At 42.7% G+C, this 16737-nt stretch overlaps 1 protein-coding gene across 6 annotated transcripts in view; it reads left to right on the forward strand.

The window, feature by feature from the left end:
- The window catches only part of LOC137376336 (unconventional myosin-VI-like), a 344835-nt gene that overhangs the window by 184484 nt on the left and 143614 nt on the right, over window positions 1-16737 (forward strand). For all 6 annotated transcript variants that reach the window (XM_068044672.1, XM_068044673.1, XM_068044676.1 and 3 more), the window contains exons 3-4: window positions 286-355; window positions 6095-6168. In XM_068044672.1, the coding sequence (XP_067900773.1) occupies window positions 286-355; window positions 6095-6168 (144 nt within the window). The remainder of the gene's footprint in view (window positions 1-285; window positions 356-6094; window positions 6169-16737) is intronic.

Consider the following 16737-nt stretch of genomic DNA (forward strand, 5'->3'; position numbering starts at 1 on the left):
ATCCACATAACGGAAATCCCTCATCCATGGAACCATTCTCATAAATCTTTTCTGCACCCTCTCTAAATCCTTCACATCCTTCCTAAAGTGCAGTGCCCAGAATTGGGCATAATACTTCAGTCGGAGTCAAGTAATTGAGGAAAGGGGGACACCTATGAAATTGGTCATAATGTTTCCATTTGTTCTTTTTGGAATTATTTTATTTACAGCCAATACTAGTTCTGATCATTTAAAGCTTCTGCACCTGCCCAGCATTTAATTAATACACTGTACCTTTTTTTCCAGCCTTTTCAAGCACCTGTTAACCAAGTTTTTCCTGCAGAAGAGGATAATAAAAAGGATGTAGAAGATAACTGTAAGTAGGAAATGTGAGCTCTGGGACATGGTTAACACATGCACTTTGCTAACAGTCTGAAGTACCTCTCTGAGATCTTCCATATCTGAGTTGCAGCATTCATGTTGACTTTGAACAGTTTGAACTCTTAACCCAAAGTAAAATGTTTAGTAAACCATTTTACAATTACACAACGCATGACGACCTTCACATCTATAATAGCATGGAAGAAATCCCATCTGTTTTGGCTTTCTAAAGCACACTTCCAGACATTTTTTGATGAGTAACGATTGATTCCCAATTAATATTTATGTAATTAACAGCTCAAGGAATTTCTCCTGAAAATGCAACTCCATATTAGGCAAAGAACTGTAATTTATTCCCCAGACTTCAACTCCAGGAATTGACCAAATGTGCTTGCAATCGGATGCTTCAGTGACTGACTGGGATTGGGAACTTACTATACAGGGCACTATATAGAGTCTTGCCATTATATAGAACAGTATGAAGGAACTCTCCTGTACAGGACACATTATCTACCATTTTATTTTAAGACCTGATTTTCAGCAAGCGGCTTTGTTTGTTTAAATGGAGGGTCTCTTGCTAATGCAGCCAGAGTATGCCCAAGCTCCAACTTCATCCAGGCGCATCCACAAAGTTGCCACCTTGCCAGGATCAACTGGCACATGCTCATGTTGACATTGGGTACTGTGGGGAGCAGGGGGACAGGCAGCAAGGGTGGTGGAAGGGAGGGATGGCGAGAACAGATGGAGATTGAAGTAGTGAGCGGGCAGGAGAGAGGAAGCAGGGAGGACAAGCAGCGATAGAAGCAGCGGTTGGTTGGTGGGAGGGAGCAAGCTAGCGAGCAGTTGGGCTCCGGAAGCGGGACAGACAAGCGGTGAGCAGTTGGGCAGGAGGGAGTGAACTGGAGAGAGGTTGGATGGGAGGAAGCAGGGAGGACAACCAGCAATTGAAGGAGCGGGGAGGACAAGCGGCAAATGAGTGGGAGGGAGAAAGCCAGTGAACGGTTGGGCAGGAGGGATCATTGTTGGGGGGGAACAAGCGGCATTAAAGCGGCGGGCAGGCATGAGGGAGCGAGTGGGGGTAAAAGGGGCTATGTGGGGGGGGGGAGGGGGGGTTTGGGCTTTTTTGTCTGCCAAGTGGAATTTGCCAATGCAGAGCTTATTTGCTTTTCTGCATATGGTTGAGCAGTGCCATCTTTATTACAGACAGCTGCCTGGGATGTCTCTGGTGACTTTTCAGTCAGTGACACTGCATTTGCGCATGTCGAGTAGTGTGCCATCTAGTGATGGCATTGTTAACCAACACGTCTTTGTTTAAATCTCAATTTTATATTTCACTTCTGAGAAAGAAATGAAAGAATGCAATAGAATGCTCAGTAAGATTAAAATATCGTAACAAATGGTGCCTCATGTTAATCTTTGGTACAATACATGCAACCCATTAATAATGGTCATGATGATGGTAATAATGGTCACATTATTTGGAAGGTGCGAGTCTACGTGGGGTAGAGGAACAAAGGGATCTCGAAGTACAAATACATTAATCACTGAAGGTTGCCTCACAGGTTAGCAAGGCCATAAAAAAAGCAAACCAAGCACTAGGCTTTATTTCTCGAGGTTTTAGATTTGAAAAGTAAGGAAGTTATGCTGAACCTCTATCGAACCTTGGTTCGACCACACTTAGTGTACTGCGTGCAGTTCTGTTTGCCTTATAAAATGGATATAGAGACACTGGAGAGGGTGCAGGGAAGTTTTACAAGGATGATACTAGAAATTCATGGTAGGCATATCGGGAAAGGATGAACAGGCTGGGTCTCTTTTGAAAAAAGAAGGGTGACCTAATGGATGTCTTTAAAATTATGAAAGGTTTTGATAGAGTTGATACAGAGAGAATGTTTCCACTTGTGGGGAAGAGCATAACTAGAGGCCATCAATATAAGATAGTGATCAAGAAATCCAATAGGGAATTCAGAAGTAACTTCTTTACCCAAAGAGTGGTGAGAATGTTGAACTTGCTAACACAGGGAGTGGTTGAAGTGAACAGTATAGATGGATTTAAGGGGAAGCTAGACAAGTATATGAGGGAGAAGGGGATAGAGGGTTACGATGATAGATTTAGATAAGGAAAGATGGGAGGAGGTTGAAGTGGAGCATAAACGCTGGCATGGACCAGTTGGGCCAAATGGTCTGTTTCTGTGGTGCATCTCCTATGTATTCCATTCTAACCACATCAATGTGTGAAACACTACAAATCTTTTACTTTACATTTAAAAAAAGAGTGTGCATTATGGAGTTAAAGTTGTCGGCAGGGATGCCAGACTGCCTTATGATGCATGCTGTGTTATTTCTATGAAGTAATGGTATTGGGAAAAGTGAATGATGTTTCTGCCCTCTTGTGATTGCACAATCAAGTCCATAGATGTACAAGTCTAATTCCCAATGACCAAGGTTGCGCAGGCTTCAGCTTGCTCTTGACTTAATTTGTACCGATGCGAACGTTCCTGGTAAAGTTAAATCAATCCGATTTGTACTTGTTGCTTGCAGCAGATTTCTACTGTAATTGGTGTATCTTGGGATGCATAGGGAGACTCTTGCTCCCTTAAAAGTGGGGACTGTGATGCTGCATTTCCATTTCATTTGCCAAATGTTTAAATAGTTTATTTCTCTGGCCATTTTGTTCATCAGGAAATCACTGTAAAAAGCTTAAGTTGCTAAGTTCCTTTTAAAAGTTTCAAAACATCTGCATTTGAGTAGCCAACTATTTACAGTATTGACTGAACGTTCAAGGCTAACTTAAGCTGGCAGAAGGCTAAGACTCCTGGGTAAAACTTAATCTTATTGGTCAAGGTCAATAGTTAAGTCTGTTAGTAAAAATTTTGCTTATTAATTCTTGGGCTATGGCTGTCTCTTGAAAGATCAGCATTTATTGACCGTTCCTAGTTGCCTTCGAGAAGGCAGTCATGATCCACCTTTTTGAAGCTTTGCTGGTGTGTGACTGCAGAGATACTTGCAGTTCCCATGCACCTGTTTCCCTTCTTGTTCTAGGTAGTGGAGAGATTAAATGGTGCCGTCAGCCCTCAAGGATGAAATGTATCCCAGGCTGCTAAGGGAAGAAATAAGAGGTTCTGACCATAGGAAGAAAGGGAGAGACAGAGTAATTACAGGCTAGTTAACCTAACCATGATGGTGGAGGAAATTATTGGCAAAACTTCTGGGAGACTGTATAAAACATCATTTAGAAAGGCACGATTAATCAAGGACAATCAACATGGATTTGTTAAGGTTAGTTCATACCTGGCTAACTTGATTAAATTTTTTGAGGAGGTAATCAGATGGGTTGATGAGGGGAGTGCATTTGATGTGGTCTAAATGGATTTTAGCAAGGCTTTTGACAAGGTCCCATATGGCAGACTGGTCAGAAAATAAAAAGTTCATGGGATTGAAGTGGCAAGTTGTATCCAAAATTGGCTTAGTGGCAGGAAGCAAAAGGTTAAGGTTGGTGGGTGTTTTTCTGACTGGAAGGCTGTTTCCATGATATATATCAGTGATTTAGACTTAAATGTAGGGGAAATGATTAAGAAGTTTGCAGTTGATACAAAAATTGGCTGTGTAGTTGATAGTGAGAAAGAAAGCTGTAGACTGCAGGAAGATATCATGGGACTGATTTTTTAAGAGAAATCTCCAAGCCTGTTTGTGAAGAAGACACTGAGACTAGACTGCTTTGGTGGAGATTGTTTATTGCTTGTCACAGAGCTTACTTCTGCTCGCCCACCACCACCAACCCCCCCCTCCCCCCCCCAGAGCTGCCTGGCTGGTTATATATACATACTGGAACGCAATTAACTAAGTAACACCCAACACTTGTTCACCCTATTATCTTGCATTACCAGGTATTTATCATTCATTAACAGAACTTCAGATCCTAACATGGTTATCTGAGCAGAAAAGTGGCAAATGGAATTCAATCCAGAGAAGTAATGCATTTGGGAGGACACACAAGGCAAGGGAATACACAGTAAATGGTAGCATTCTGAGAAGTGTAGAGGAACCTTGGGGTATTTTTTATTTATTCTTGGGATGTGAACATTACTTGAAAGGCCAACATTTATTACCCATTCCCAATTGCCCTTGAACTAGTCAATTTTGGATAGGCAATAAAAGCTGACCTTACCACTGATGCTCATATCCCAAGAATGAATTAAAAAAAAATCTAATATCTGCAGATCCCTGAAGATAGCAGGACAGGTCGATAAGGTGGTCAAGAAGGCATATGGGATACTTTCCTTTATTAGCCAAGGCATAGAATACAAGAGCTGGGAGGTTATATTAGAACTCTACAAAACACTGGTTAGACCATAATTAGAGTACTGTATACAGTTCTGGTCACAGCATTATAGGAAGGATGTGATCACATTAGAGAAGGTACAGAAAAGATTAATGAAGATATTGCCAGAAATGGAGAATTTTAGCTATGACAAAAGATTGGATAAGCTAGTTTTGTTTTCTTTCGAACAGAGGAGTTTGAAGGGAAATTTAATTGAGGTGTATAAAATTTTGAGGGTCCTAGATAGAGTGGATAGGAAAAACCTATTTCCATTGGCAGAGAGGTCAATAACTACAATTTAAAGTAATTGGTAGAAGGATTAGAGTGGAGTTGAGTAATTTCTTCATCCAGAGCATGGTGGCAGCCTGAAACTCACTAACTAAAAGGGTGGTAGAGGCAGAAACCCTCATCACAATAAAAAAAAGTACTTGGATGTGCACCTGAGGCACTGTAACCTGCAGACCAAGTGCTGGAAGATGGGATTACACTGGATAGGTCTTTTTTGGCTGGCATGGACACCATGGACTGATTGGCTTCCTTCTGTGCCGTAAATCTTTCTAAGATTACAATTGGTGCAGTATCACAAGAGTTAATGGTGTGTTGGGGCTATAATGCAAGGAATGAGAGTTGCTGGGGCAGCATCACTATGTATTATAGCAACCCAAAATTGCATGCAGTGATTGCCAGCAGTGAACCTTTTAAACTCATTTCCACTTGCGGAACTGTTTCCCGATCAGTGTTCTCCCTTAGTGATATTCATGTATGCATTTCCATTGACCATATTTTCTCTATATTTGATCTGAGAAAATCCTTTCAAAATCTGTGCTTTGAAGCAAAGGTCAGAACCAATTTTTCTGCAATTGTAAGTTTAAGGATTAGTTTTCCTAAACCAATTCAGTAACCTGATTCATCAGCTCTTTCAGATAGTTACTTAGTTTCCTCAAAATTGGAAGAATGGCTGAAAACCATGTGGAAACCTGCCGTCATGCCAGTGTGTAACTGAATATGAAAAACTGGAATTGGAGATTTTTCACAACTCAAAAAAAAAATCCATGTTCAAGTGAAGATTTATTTATTGCAATACGTGTAATTGACAGCTTCTGCCAAATTTGCAGTGTTGCCAGCACACATGGTGGTAAGAATTAATAATCGAATAGAACGCACATGGAGTTGTTTCTGTCCATTTTCTTTGGAAAGGATGTCTGGCAGAATCCATCTTGTTGGATGTTATACTTAAAGGCGTTCTTTGTTTTTGTGTAGGAACTGTGATGCAAATGTTGGATCCTTTGAGAGAATTGCTCAAGCATTGAATTCCTGTTATAGATATACACTGACTAAGAACCGCAGTTGATCTTTTTTTTTGCGGCACTACTTTGCTTGAACTCATCAATTTCTTTTTGCATTTTGTTCCAGGTGGCCTTATGTACTTAAATGAAGCTACGCTCCTAAACAATGTCCGAGTACGCTATAGCAAGGACAAAATATATGTGAGTAATGTGAGCTTATCTGAGCTCTTTAAAAAGTTCCTGATGTGTTATGCATCCTTCAATGTACTGCACAATAGGATGTGATGATTCAAACCTAATATGACAGATAGACCTGATTGCATAGGAACAAGAGTCGGACATTCAGCTTTTTGAGCCTGCTCTGCCATTCAGTTAGATAATGGCAGATCTGCACCTCAATTCCATTTTCCCACCTTTGCTCCATCTCCCTTGATATTCAACAAAGATTTCATCCTTCACAATCTTCAAAACTCCAATTGTCTCAGCATCCATAGCCTTTCAGGAGGTGGGGGGAGGAGGAAGAAACAGAGATCCAAATTTTTTCTATGCTTTGTGTGCATTTATGTAAACTATTTTCTTTCGTTTTAATACACTGTCTTGCCTCATACTGACCATGGTTGCTTGATTGTACAAGTGGACCTTTTTGCCTTTGCTAACCACCAATAAATACGCCAAATGAAAGAGAATAAATCAAACCTTTAACCATGAGCTCTTGGGTTGTTGCACGTTCGGTAATTTTTTTCAATTATAAGTTGTGTTTCTGTTCCAAGCTTTGTTGCATTTTTAGCCTGTTGCTCTGGTGTCCAGTATTTAATACTTATGTGCCCCTGTAAGTCATTTGGAGAAATGCCCATATTTTTTCTGTTAGCCCAAGAGGGAAAGCAGTTAACCAGCTTAGACCTCTCCCAACCAGCCAGGAGAGGAGGAGTTTGTACCTCTGCATTTCTTCCTTTTCCATTCATCTGCTTCTGATTGAACTTTCACCTAGAAGGATATATTTCTAGCTGCTGTTGGAGTTTTTGAGCTGTTCGTGTTTTGGGAATTGCCCTTTATTTATGCTTTTATGTGTTTCTCTGGAAGATTTGTTCACCTGGGTTAAAGCACAGAATTTATGCCTCTTGTCCTGCAGTTTCAGGACCAGCGTAATCTGGTTTTTAATTATGGTGCAGATTCTATAGTTGTGTTTACTGACATAATAAACTGGAAGATTTAATTTTTATCTTTGAAAATGACCACCTGAACTCTTCAAATGCAGACTGCAGAGAATTAATGGGGAGTAACTTAAACACAGAGACCTGAAGTTTCAGCTTAGGAAGGCAATTGGAATTGTCTTCAAGACTATGTTTTGCAAAATGTTTGTTCACTCTGCCAAATGCTGCAGTGCAGTGATATCATGAATCCTTCATGGGGTCACTGTAATCATGACTTTATTTTGACTGTTAAGCAAATTGTCACCCATATCAGAAGTGCGATGAGACAAAATTCACAGGCTACCTCTGAAGAACCATGAAAAAACGAACTTTGTCTTTAAAATTTTCATATGAGAGTTCCAGCTTGAGAAACTGTATCCAGTAATCAAAAGCTCTATGTTTGGCTCTTTCGAATTCAAAATAAGTCTGTGTGTATCATTTCCAGGTGTGTCGGAATCACTGTCTATATGCTTCTGGTATCAGCACATATACCTTTAGAAATGCAGTTTTAGTTTGTTTGTAATCAGAGGAACTTTCTCCTGATAACAGAGAAAAAGCTTCACAAGCCCTACCCACAACCTTGCCCTGTAAGAGGAGAGTCCAAAATTCTTTCAGCCATTTTAGTCTAGTGGCTATTTTCTCAAATGAGATAAAATATGACTCAACCTCCTCATTAAATTTTAGCGCTAGTCTTGAGTGCCTTAGCACATCAAAGTTTTGCTCTGACTTGGAGATATGCTTTGAGTGACTAGCAGCATTTTCATTTTGGATTTGCAGTCTCTGTAACTCAAACCTTCTTGCTTCTTCTCTTTGCATCTCTCTTTCCTCTTTTTCCTTTTGAAACTCTGTTTCTACCTTTTCCTTTTGAAACTATATCTCTTCCCTTTCAACTGAAACTCCCTTTCTTCCTTTTCCTTTTGAAGCTGCAGCTCTTCCCTTTTCAATTGTAACTGGATTCTAGCTAGAATAATTCTTTCAGACTCTGATTCTTGGCTTTCTTCTGTTTCAGGGGTAAGTTTAAAATGGTTGGATAGACTTTTCACCAGTTCAGGTTTCTTGGCTTTTTGTCTGAAAGTGATTCCCTTCTCTGTAGCTGAGCTTTTAAAATCTTCAACACTTAATTTGTTTAACTTATCATGGGATATTTCTCCCTTCACTACATACTCCTTAGCATTAAATGTCTCAATATCTTTTTTTGTTTCTAGCACCATAGAGAAAAAGAGTACAAGAAAACCTGCTTATTTTTCTACAGTTGTAGAGGTCAATTTTGCTCCCGTTTTCCAAATCTCTTATTTATCTGGCAGTTCAGACCCCAGCTTCCAGCCCCAATTTGTTATGGCCACATCGTGTGACATGGGTGGTTCCTACTGTTCAACTCCCCACCTGACTACAGCAAGTGTATTTATATTGAGAGTTTAGCTCCTTGATTTATTTTTCAATAAAACAGACATCGGGTTTCTTATAGGTTCTATTGAAGATGGCGGGTCACTTCCAGCTCTCTCTGCTGTATAAATGTAGATGTCAGATTTTTTGAGCAGGCCATGTGCTTTCTGGCACACCTTCTGGGTCAGTCTCATGCTCTCGCTCTTTCATTCTTCCGCACTACCTCCCACCCCCATTTCTGGCTGTCTTTGTTTTAAGGTAAAACAGTGTTACCTCTCACCTCCTGTTAGGAGACATTCTGGTTTCTCTCCCATGGTGATCGCATAATGACCCAGGACGTGGCTACTTCACACCTCCTTTGTCTTAGAAGAAGACATTCAATTTTGGAATATTGTTAATACACAAAAAGCTAACCCCTTTTTTCTCCAGTGGCCGTTTTGGACCATTTTTCACTTTTTAAAATAAAGGTTCATTTTTTAAAGACGAAGTTCATTTTCTCATAGCTCTTCACAGGTAATCCGTGAATGTTGTATCATTGCACTTCCAATGTGCGTGACACCTCCCCAAAAAGAGAAAAAATGAAATTCCTTGGATTTCATTTTTATGTTGTTTTTGGGTTTAGAAAGAGGGAAATACAGTAAGATAGTTCAGGGTCACACTTCTTTTCACATTGATTTCATTCACTCCTCAGGCTTCTGGCCTACATTTTCATCATCCTTCCTTTGGATGAAGTATCATCAAAAATTGCATTTCATTTGGTTACTTGTTGTCAAATAGGGTTGTTGTTTCTCACACCAGTTTATACTGCTTTAAGAATGTTAATCTCCAGGACCATGTGGTTGTTGAAGCTTGTAGTATGCAAATTTCTGTTACTGCTTGTGGCAAGGTTCTCTGCTTGTACAAGCTTCAACCCCTTGATTACTTTTTCCACCATATACATGGCATTAACCATTCAGGCTGTGGCACATTGATATTTCTTATTTCTAGGGTGATAGTGGGTGATTTTTTTTTTTTAGCCCTGCGAGGCATCTGGGATTTTATCCGGCCCCTTGTTCTGACTCGAAATTGTTGGGTTTGATTAGTTTTGGATTTGGAACCTGAGTGCCTGAGTGTATGATTCTTCAGCGGGTAGATCCATGCTGACCTCACTTAGTTTTCTTGTGATTTTCACGAGTGTGATTCACTTTAGGGTAAGTTACCATCACTTTTCCTTTTACTTCAGAGATAGGTGTTTCCCTAATCTGGGCCACTACTGCTCACAGGTGGTTTTCCAGCTTCCACTGCATTCCCCTGTGGCGCTTCAACAAGGTGAGGCATCTCATTATCGCGATTGCTTTTCTTTCAGTTTTTTCAGCTTTTGTCGTAGCTTCTTTAAATCTTTTTGGCTCTATCTGCGCCCTTTTAAATTCTTCTTGCTCTGTCTGCCCCTGTGGGATGTTTGGGACCTCATCAGCCCTCTGCAGTTTTACAGAGTTTTGTTTACTCCCCCCAGTTTCTCCAGTCTCCTGGGACTGCTCTGTACCCTCTGGGTACAATACTGTGCTTCCTGCCAAGTTATTGCCCAGCAATGAGTCTATCCCCTGCATGGGTAAGCTCAGAATGATTCCGACTGTCACTCCCCGACATCTACATTATACAGGAGAGAGAGCTGGAACAGAACTTCTTCAACAGAACTTTGAGTCAAGAGAGAAATCTACAATCATCTCAGCCTGCAGCTATCTAGAACTTGAGTCTTAAGGGAATTCAGGAGCAGAGAGCAGTCGGACCTGTGTGGAAGCAACCAGAACCGGGAGTGGATAAATCCAGCGCGAGGCTCGGGGCCTTCACTTACCTTCAGGAGCAGAGAGCAGTCGGACCTCTTCCAGCGCGCCGGAGTTTTGAAAAAAAAGAAAAGAAAGCCAACAGTGACATCGCAGGAAAGCTGCAAGGTGATTTGTTGGTTGAACCACTGCTCTTACGGAATAGCTCTAAATAGCTGGGTAAGTATCTAAGGTAAGAAAAGTTTACAGTTTATTTCATCTATTGTAAGAAGTGTTTTTTAGGGAGTTCTGTAGTAACAAGGACCAGGGAAGAAGGGCCCTAGAGTAATTGATATTATTTGACATTAAGATCTTCCAAAAGGTTAATTTATAGGGTTAAGTCCTGGCAGGAGAGCTCAAAGCCGTGGTGTGCTCCTTGTGCTCCATGTTGGAAGCCGGAAACATTTCTAGTGCCCGGGACCAGCATGTGTGCAGGAAGTGTCTCCAGCTGCAGCTCCTGGAAGCCCGGGTTTCGGAGCTGGAGCGGCAGCTGGGGACACTGTGGAGCATCCACGAGGCGGAGAGTATCATGGATAGCACCTATGGAGAGGGGGTCACACTGCAGGCTCAGACTCCACTGGCAGGAAGGGAATGGGTAACCACCAGGCAGAGCAAGAGGACTAGGTAGGCAGTTCAGGAATCACCTGTGGCTATTCCCCTGCAAAACAGATATAGTGTTTTGGATACTGTTGGGGGGAATGGCCTCTCGGGGAAAGTAGCAACAGCCCAATTCGTTGCACCACAGTTGGCTCTGCTGCACAGGGGGGGGAGTAAAAAGTGTGGAAATGAAATAGTTATAGGGGATTCAATTGTAAGGGGAATACATAGGCGTTTCTGTGGCGGCAAAAGAGACTCCAAGATGGTATGTTGCCTCCCTGGTGCTAGGGTCAAGGATGTCTCAGAGCGCTTACAGGACATTCTGAAGGGGGAGGGTGAACAGCCAGTGGTCATGGTACACATTGGTACAAATGACATAGGTTAAAAAAAAAAGGATGAGGTCCGAAAAGCAGAATATAGGGAGCTTGGAAGTAAGTTGAAAAGTAGGACCTCAAAGGTTGTGATCTCAGGATTACTACCAGTGCCACGTGCTAGTCAGAGTAAAAATAGCAGGATATATCGGATGAATATGTGGCTGAAGAGATGGTGTGAGGGGGAGGGTTTTAGATTCCTGGGGCATTGGGACCAGTTCTGGGGGAGGTGGGACCAGTAAAAACTGGACGGGTTACACCTGGACAGGACCAGGACTGATGTTCTAGGGGAAGTATTTGCTAGAGTGGCTGGGGAGGGTTTAAACTAAAATGGCAGGGAAATGGGAAACTTTGCAAGGAGTCAGAGGAGGGGGGTTCAATGATGAGAACAAAAGACAGTAAGGGGAATAAGAAAAGTGATGGGCAGAGAAATCAAGGGTCAGAATCAAACAGGGCCACAGTGAGAAATAGTGGGAAGGGGACAAGTAATGTTAAAAAGACAAGCCTTAAGGCTTTGTGCCTTAACGCGCGGAGCATTCGCAATAAAGTGGATGAATTAATCGCGCAAATGGATGGAAACGGGTATGATATAGTCGGGATTACGGAGACATGGCTGCAAGGTGACCAGGGATGGGAAATGAACATCCAGGGATATTCAGTATTTAGGAAGTACAGACAAAAAGCAAAAGGCGGTGGAGTTGCATTGCTGGTTAAAGAGGAAATTAACCCATTAGTGAGGAAAGATATTAGCTCTGATGATGTGGAATCTGTATGGGTAGAGCTGAGAAACACGAAGGGGCAAAAAATATTAGTGGGGGTTGTATATAGATCCCCAAACTGTAGTGGTGATGTTGGGAATGGCATCCAACAGGAAATTAGAGATGCATGCGATAAAGGAACATCTGTAATTCTGGGTGAATTTAATCTGCATATAGATTAGGCCAATCAAATTAGTCACAATACTGGAGAGGAGGAATTCTTGGAGTGTATGTGGGATGGTTTTCTGGACCAATATGTTGAAGAACCAACGAGACAACAGGCCATCCTAGACTGGGTATTGTGTAATGAGAGAGGAATAATTGACAATCTAGTGGTGCGAGACCCCTTGGGGATGAGCGGCCATAATATGATAGAATTCTTCATCAAGATGGAGAGTGACATAGTTGTTTCTGAGACAAGGGTCCTGAATCTTAGGAAAGGAAACTACGAAGGTATGAGACGCAAGTTGGCTATGACTGCTTGGGAAACATCACTTCAAGGGATGACGGTGGATAGGCAATGGCAAACATTTAAAGAGTGCATGGATGAGCTGCAACAATTGCTTAACCTTGTCTGGCGCAAAAGTTAAATGGGAAAGGTAGCCAATCCATGGCTTACAAGGGAAATTAGAGATAGCATTAGATCCAAGGAAGAGGTATATAATTTCGCCAGAAAAAAAACAGACCTGAGGATTGGGAGCAGTTTAGAATTCAGCAAAGGAGGACCAAGGGATTTTATTTATTTATTTAGAGATACAGCACTGAAACAGGCCCTTCGGGCCACCGAGTCTGTGCCGACCAACAACCACCCATTGAGACTATTCCGACATTAATCCCATATTCTCTACCACATCTCCACCATTCTCCTACCACCTACCTACACGAGGGGCAATTTTCAATGGCCAATTTACCGATCAACCTGCAAGTCTTTGGAGGTCAGAGGAAACCGGAGCACCCGGCGGAAACCCACGCAGACACAGGGAGAACTTGCAAACTCCGCACAGGCAGTGCCCGGAATTGAACCCGGGTCGCTGGAGCTGTGAGGCTGCGGTGCTAACCACTGTGCCGCCCAGCACAGATTGATTAAGAAGGGGAAAATAAAGTATGAGAGCAAGCTTGCGGGGAACATAAAAACTGACTCTTAAAGTTTCTATAACTATGTGAAGAGAAAAAGATTGTGAAGAGAAATGTCCCTTACAGTCAGAAACAGGGGAATTTATTATGGGGAATAAAGAAATGGCTGACCAACTAAATGCATACTTTGGTTCTGTCTTCACAAAGGAGGACACAAATATCATACCAGAAATCTTGGGGAACACGGGGCTTAGTGAGAGAGAGGAACTGAAGGAAATCGGTATTGGTAGAGAAATGGCGTTGGGGAAATTGAGATTGAAGGCCGATAAATCCCCAAGGCCTGATGGTATGCATCCCAGAATACTTAAGGAAGTGGCCCGAGAAATAGTGGATGCATTGGTGGTCATCTTCCAAGATTCTATAGACTCTGGAACAGTTCCTACAGATTGGAGGGTAGCTAATTTAGCCCCACTATTTAAAAAGGGAGGTAGAGAGAAAACAGGGAATTATAGACCAGTCAGCCTGACTTCTGTAGTGGGGAAAATTCTGGAGTCCATTTTCAAAGATTTTATAGCAGAGCACTTAGAGAACAGTGGTAGACTCGGGCAGAGTCTGCATGGATTTACGAAAGGGAAATCATGCAAGACAAATCTGCTTGAATTTTTCGAGAGTGTAACTAGTAGAGTTGATGAGGGGGAGCCAGTGGATGTGGTTTATTTGGACTTTCAGAAGGCTTTCGACAAAGTCCCACATAAGAGATTAGCATGGAAAATTAAAGCACATGGGATTGGGGGTAGTGTATTGCGATGGATAGAAAATTGGTTGGTAGGGACTTTTTCCAAATGTCAGGCAATGACTAGTGGAGTACTGCAGGGATCAGTGCTAGGACCCCAGCTATTCACAATATATATTAATGATTTAGATGAGGGAACTAAATGTAATATCTCCAAATTTGCAGATGACATCAGTCCCCAGGGCCTGATGGGATCTACCCCAGAATACTGAGGGAGGCAAGGGAGGAAATTGCTGGGGCCTTGGCAGAAATCTTTGCATCCTCATTGGCTACAGGTGAGGTCCCAGAGGACTGGAGAATAGCCAATGTTGTTTCTTTGTTTAAGAAGGGTAGCAAGGATAATCCAGGAAATTACACGCCCGTGAGCCTTACGTCAGTGGTAGGGAAATTATTGAAGAGGATTCTTTGGGACAGGATTTACTCCCATTTGGAAACAAATGGACTTATTAGCGAGAGGCAGCATGATTTTGTGAAGGGGAGGTCGTGACTCACTAACTTGATTACGTTTTTTGAGGAAGTGACGAAGATGATTGATGAAGGAAGGGCAGTGGATGTTGTCTACATGGACTTCAGTAAAGCCTTTGACAGGGTCCCTCATGGCAGACTGGTACAAAAGGTGAAGTCACACGGGATCAGTGGTGAGCTGGCAAGATGGATACAGAACTGGCTCTGTCACAGAAGACAGAGGGTAGCAGTGGAAGGGTGCTTCTCTGAATGGAGGGCTGTGACTAGTGGTGTTCTGCAGGGATCAGTGCTGGGACCTTTGCCGTTTGTAGTATATATAAATGATTTGGAGGAAAATGTAGCTGGTCTGATTAGTAAGTTTGGGGACGACACAAAGGTTGGTGGCGTTGCGGATAGTGATGAGGATTGTCAGAGGATACAGCAGGATATAGATCGGTTGGAGACTTGGGTGGAGAAATGGCAGATGGAGTTTAATCCGGACAAATGTGAGGTAATGCATTTTGGAAGATCGAATACAGGTGGGAAGTATACAGTAAATGGCAGAACCCTTAGGAGTATTGACAGGCAGAGAGATCTGGGTGTACAGGTCCACAGGTCACCGAAAGTGGCAACGCAGGTGGATAAGGTAGTCAAGAAGGCTTACGGCATGCTTGCCTTCATCGGTCGGGGCATAGAGTATAAAAATTGTCAAGTTATGCTGCAGCTGTACAGAACCCTAGTTAGGCCACTCTTGGAATACTGTGTACGATTCTGGTCGCCACACTACCAGAAGGATGTGGAGGCTTTGGAGAGGGTACAGAAGAGGTTTACCAGGATGTTGCCTGGTCTGGAGGGTATTAGCTATGAGGAGAGGTTGGATAAACTCTGATTGTTTTCACTGGAACGACGGAGGTGGAGGGGTGACATGAAAGAAGTTTACAAAGTTATGAGTGGCATGGACAGAGTGGATAGTCAGAAGCTTTTTCCCAGGGTGGAAGAGTCAGTTACTAGGGGACATAGGATTAAGGTGAGAGGGGCAAAGTTTAGAGGGGATGTGCGAGGCAGGATTTTTACACAGAGGGTGGTGAGTGCCTGGAACTTGCTGCCGGGGGAGGTGGTGGAAGCAGGTACGAATGCGATGTTTAAGAGGCATCTTGACAACTCCATGAATAGGATGGGAATAGAGGGATACGGACCCCGGAAGTGCCGAAGGTTTTAGTTTAGACAGGCATCATGATCGGCGCAGGCTTGGAGGGCCAAATGGCCTGTTCCTGTGCTGTACTTTTCTTTGTTCTTTGACGCAAAACTGGGTGTGAGGGAGGGTGAGTTGTGAGGAGAATGCAGAGAGGCTTCAGGGTGATTTGGACAAGTTGAGTGAGTGGGAAAATGCATGGCAGATGCAGTATAATGTGGATAAATGTGAGGTGATCCACTTTGGTAGAAAAAACAGGAAGGCAGATTATTATCTGAATGGCTATAAACTGGGAGAGGGGAATATGAAGCGAGACCTGGGTGTTCTCGTACACCAGTTGTTGAAGGTAAGCATGCAGGTGCAACAGGCGGTAAAAAAGGCAAATGGTATGTTGGCCTTCATAGTGAGAGGATTCGAGTACAGGGGGAGGGTTGCCTTGCTGCAATTATACAGGGCCTTGGTGAGGCCACACCTGGAATATTGTGTGCAGTTTTGGTCTCTTTATCTGAGGAAGGCTATAGAGGGAGTGCAGTGAAGGTTTACCAGACTGATTCCTGGGATGGTGGGACTGACGTATGAGGAAAGATTGAGTGGGTTAGGATTATATTCGCTAGAGTTCAGAAGAGTGAGGGGGATCTCATAGAAACCTATAAAATTCGAACAGGACTTGACAGGGTAGATGCAGGAAGGATGTTCCCGATGGTGGGGGGAGTCCAGAACCAGGGGTTATAGTCTAACGATATGGGGTAAACCTTTCAGGACTGATGAGGAGAAATTTCTTCACCCAGAGAGTGGTGAGCCTGTCGAATTCGCTACCACAGAAAGCAGTTGAGGCCAAAACATTGGATGTTTTCAAGAAGGAGTTAGATATTGCTCTTGGGTCAAATGGGATCAAAGGGTATGGGGTGAAAGCGGGAACAGGTTACTGAGTTGGATAATCAGCAATGATCATAATGAATGGCGGAGCAGGCTCGAAGGGCCGAATGGCTCCTATTTTCTATGTTTCTGACAGGTTTTTCATAACCCTTCTCCCCCACTAAAACCTACCTATCTTTTTCCCTTCTCTGTTCTTTTCTGTGTGTTCGTGCATGTATGCGTGCGCGTAAGTGAATGCATGAGTGAATGAGGTTGCGATAATTTCAGCTAAGGCATATTGATCATTAAATAAT

The sequence above is a fragment of the Heterodontus francisci genome, chromosome 13, assembly GCF_036365525.1.
Source record: "Heterodontus francisci isolate sHetFra1 chromosome 13, sHetFra1.hap1, whole genome shotgun sequence".
NCBI lineage: Eukaryota > Metazoa > Chordata > Chondrichthyes > Heterodontiformes > Heterodontidae > Heterodontus > Heterodontus francisci.